This window comes from Diaphorina citri, unplaced genomic scaffold, assembly GCF_000475195.1.
Source record: "Diaphorina citri unplaced genomic scaffold, Diaci psyllid genome assembly version 1.1 scaffold1901, whole genome shotgun sequence".
NCBI classification, from domain to species: Eukaryota; Metazoa; Arthropoda; class Insecta; order Hemiptera; family Psyllidae; genus Diaphorina; species Diaphorina citri.
Genome location: NW_007379327.1, coordinates 18,319 through 22,327, shown reverse-complemented (window position 1 = coordinate 22,327; position 4,009 = coordinate 18,319). Strand labels below are relative to the sequence as shown.

The 4,009-nt window shown below is 40.9% G+C and overlaps 1 protein-coding gene across 2 annotated transcripts in view; it reads left to right on the top strand.

The window, feature by feature from the left end:
- The window catches only part of LOC103517590 (pyridoxal phosphate homeostasis protein), a 27,295-nt gene extending 24,475 nt beyond the window's left edge, over positions 1–2,820 (top strand). The window contains exons 5-6 of one of the 2 annotated variants that reach the window (XM_026829628.1): positions 1,777–1,878; positions 2,604–2,820. In XM_026829628.1, coding sequence (XP_026685429.1) covers positions 1,777–1,878; positions 2,604–2,684 — 183 coding nt within the window. In that variant the 3' untranslated portion in view covers positions 2,685–2,820. Of the gene's footprint in view, positions 1–896; positions 930–1,178; positions 1,419–1,776; positions 1,879–2,603 lie in introns of those variants that run through there. The other variant, XM_026829627.1, reaches the window with a different exon arrangement.
- Positions 2,821–4,009: the final 1,189 nt, after the last annotated feature.

Here is a 4,009-nt window from a genome sequence, read left to right as displayed (position 1 = left end):
TCACCCCCCCCCCCCCCGTTTTAATGCTCCAAATCAGAGTTCAATATTTTTTGTATATTACCACATTTAGGGACAAAAACAAGCCTGAGTTGAAGGGCCACCCCGTAAATACGTCCCTGCCTTGAGATTGGCAGTAAGTCTTCTCTTGATATATATAGATATCAGGGCTTTCTCCAGGATATTATCGAAGGAGGGGGGGATGCTCCAAATTTTCGGAGTCCGCCTTACAGTAAAGGAGAAAAATAAACCTCGAAGGGGGGCGGGGTGGTCCAGGTCCCCTAAATAGGGCCCTGATAGATATATGATCTAGATATACAAGTGGGTATAGTTTGATGGATTTGTTTATGACAGTAATCTATATCTATAAAAGAGTAAACCCTGACTCATTCATACATTCATTCATAATCAACGCACAGCCGAAACGGCTCGACCGATTTTGATGAAACTTCGAGAATCTGAAACAGATAAGTTCGTTTACGGAACGGCTGGTTTTCTCCTATCCTGTCCTATGGGGGTTTGAGTTTTGATCTTTCCCATGTCTTTGGACCCCGGGATTTCAGCAAAGGCTGTGAAGGAGGAGGAGGAGGAGGAAAAGGTAGGAAAGGAGAAGATGCCGAAGGAACAAAAAATCATATCTCAGGATTCGATTTAGATTTTCGCAAAATCCTTTCTTATTGCACACCTAGACCATAAAAGGAACATTCCTACCAAATTTCAGCTTTCTAGGTGTTGTGGTTCAGGAGATAGAGCGATCAGTGTGTGGACTGTGGATATGAAATGTGAATGAGTGAATGGATCTTGAATTTTTAATATAAGATTATAAGGAGAGACAGAGAATGAGGGAGAATAAGAAGAAAGACAGAGGAACTAAGAGAAAGAGGGAGAGAGAGAGAAAGGATACGAAACATGGCCCCAACCCAGACTTCCTTGTAAGTTGTAGTTTAATTGGAAAATAGTCAGCCTAGTTAGCTTGGTTGGTAGCCCTTCTGCCTATAAGCGCTAGGCCACGGTTGTGGTTCCTGCCCGGGGCCCATTTTATCCTGATAGTGTTCGTTCTTGGAACGGTTGGCTTTCTCCTATCCCGTCTTCTTTCTCTCTTCGATTTCGGAACGATAAGACCTTATTATATCGGCCGAAAAAGACTCATTCTGGGTAATTCTATTCTATTTTCATTCTAGGAATTGGCAAAATGCCGGAAGGATGTTTGCAAGAAATTAAACCTGAACGAAAGCAATGTAGAACTATCCATGGGAATGTCCTCTGATTTGAGAGAAAGAGAGTGAGATAGAAAAGAAGTGGAGTGAGAGAGAGAAAGCATAGTGGCATGCTTTCTCTACACACCATGAGACACGACTAAACTCAAAACAAGAGAGAGATAGAAGACAGCACGAGAAAGAGAGAGCGAGAGAGAGAGAGAGAGAGAGAGAGAGAGAGAGAGAGAGAGAAAATAGCACGACAGAGAGGGGGGACAAGAAAAAGAGAGAGCATAAATGGAGAGAGAGCATAGTGAGATAGTAGTAGAAGAAAGAAAGAGGAGAGGGGAAAAGAGAGAGAGCATAGGTAGAAATGAAAGAGAGGTGAAGAAGGGAGAGAGACAGAGCAATATGGACAGAAGAGAGATGGAAAAAAGGGGGTGCAAAAAGGATGAGAAGAAGAGAGGGGGATTCAAAGGGTGAGTAGGGATCAAGGAAAGAGGAGGGTAGCAGAGAAGAATAAAAGAAAGGAAAGAAGAATGAAAGGAGAGGAGAGTAAAAGAGGGGCGAGAAAGAGAGTAAGAAAGAATTGGCAAAATGCCGGAAGGATGTTTGCAAGAAATTAAACCTGAACGAAAGCAATGTAGAACTATCCATGGGAATGTCCTCTGATTACGAACATGCCGTAAGTATAACTTCTACTGTTAAAGACTACCGAACCATCCCAGAAGGTTCTGTAGTATTAGGGAGGTTCTATATTTATTGTAAAACAAGGAACTTCAAAGAGGGAGGATTCAAACTTCCAGACTGAAATTTCCCTTTGCTAAAGAAATAGCAAAGGTTGGGAAGACTGCAAAGGGCAAAAAAACTTGAAGGGAAATACGGCCAATCTCCGAAGTCTAGATATGAGCACATTGCATATAGTATTAGGGAGGTTCTATATTTATTGTAAAACAAGGAACTTCAAAGAGGGAGGATTCAAACTTCCAGACTGAAATTTCCCTTTGCTACAGAAATAGCAAAGGTTGGGAAGACTGCAAACGGCAAAAAAAAACTTCAAGGGAAATACGGCCAATCTCGGAAGTCTAGATATGAGCACATTGCATACCTAAGTACAGGGATTCCAGGCGCTCATACAAATTTCGTCTCTCATCCGTAAATGTGAATTTCCCAAAAGCCAGCGGCGACAACACGTTGAATTCATTGAAGTTGAGCAACGTTGAGAGAGGTTGGTATCCAGATCTGGTCAACTGCTGGCTTTTCCAGGCCTCACTCAGGCTGGGTGAGGTTGGCGCCGAATGAACGGTAAAACACCAGTCTCTTAAAACCTTAGCAGTTTCCTATACAATAATGTTGAACTTTTTTAAGATTTGGCGTGAAGTTTAACCTAAGTAAAATTTTTAATTTCAGATCGAGCTAGGTTCTACCAATGTACGAGTAGGTTCCAGTATATTTGGAGAAAGAGAGTATGCCAATAAACATTCCGGCTGATAACTGACCAAGAAAACACTTGTTGCCTGGACTAAAATAAGCTGATTGGAATGAAGCTTATTGCCTGGACTAAAAACTGCGTGGGACTTAAAGAAAGAGAGTATGCCAATAAACCTTCCGGATAATAGCTGACCAAGGAAAAACTTGTTGCCTGGACTAAAAGTTCCGGATAATAACTGACCAAGAAAACACTTGTTGCCTGGACTAAAATAAGCTGATTGGAATGAAGCTTATTGCCTGGACTAAAAACTACGTGGGATTAAAAGAAAGAGAGTATGCCAATAAACCTTCCGGATAATAGCTGACCAAGGAAAAACTTGTTGCCTGGACTAAAATAAGCTGATTGGAATGAAGCTTATTTCCTGGACTAAAAGCCTGGAAAAAGTATAATGGAACAACTTGTACTTATAAAGGCTTTGTTAAATGACTGGAATGTAACTTGTTGCCTGGACTAAAAGCCATGTGAGATACCATAACGCCTGGGCTATCAAAGGAACATGCACCTTATTGCCGAACAAACAGGATTTTATCCTGAACGAATCATGTTCTCCTCGGCTGGCTTTCTCCTATCCTGTCTTCCTTCATGAAGCTTATTTCCTGGACTAAAAGCCTGGAAAAAGTATAATGGAACAACTTGTACTTTTAAAGGCTTTGTTGAATGACTGGAATGTAGCTTATTTTCTGGACTAAAAGCTATGTGAAATGACTGGAATGCAGCTTGTTGCCTGGACTAAAAGCCATGTGAGATACTATAACGCCTGGGATATCAAAGGAACATACCGAACAAACAGGATTTTATACTGAACGGATCGCGCGTGGTTGGTTTTTGGACGGGTGACCGTGGGGGCAAACACGTGATGTTGGTTCCCTAGGACAATTTCCAGATTAGATTTAGATTACGAATGGATTTCACCAATATTTTTTCAGTCCTTAAGGGTACCTTACATGATCATTAGTAATGTCATTACTAATGCTGGAATTCCGGATTTTCTGATTTTTCATCATCATTACTTGGAAATAATGACATTACTAATGATTGTGTAAGGTACCTATTAGATCTCCTGTTACGTTCTATCTGATTCGCATAATAGACTGAACAGGGTTGTTAAGCTAACAGGCTGTTTGAGGCTGAAAAGAAGGTCGGTGAAAGCCATACTAGGTGTTTTTGGGTTCTAGACAGTATTAAAAGATTTAATTTAAGCAAGGTTTTAATTTATAAAAAAATACATGAGACCTTGTTTAGACTGCGGGAGTAAAGGGACTTTTCAGTCTCATTCTGGCAGGATAAACAGGGTATATTCTATTCTATTGTCTAACTCTCGTGT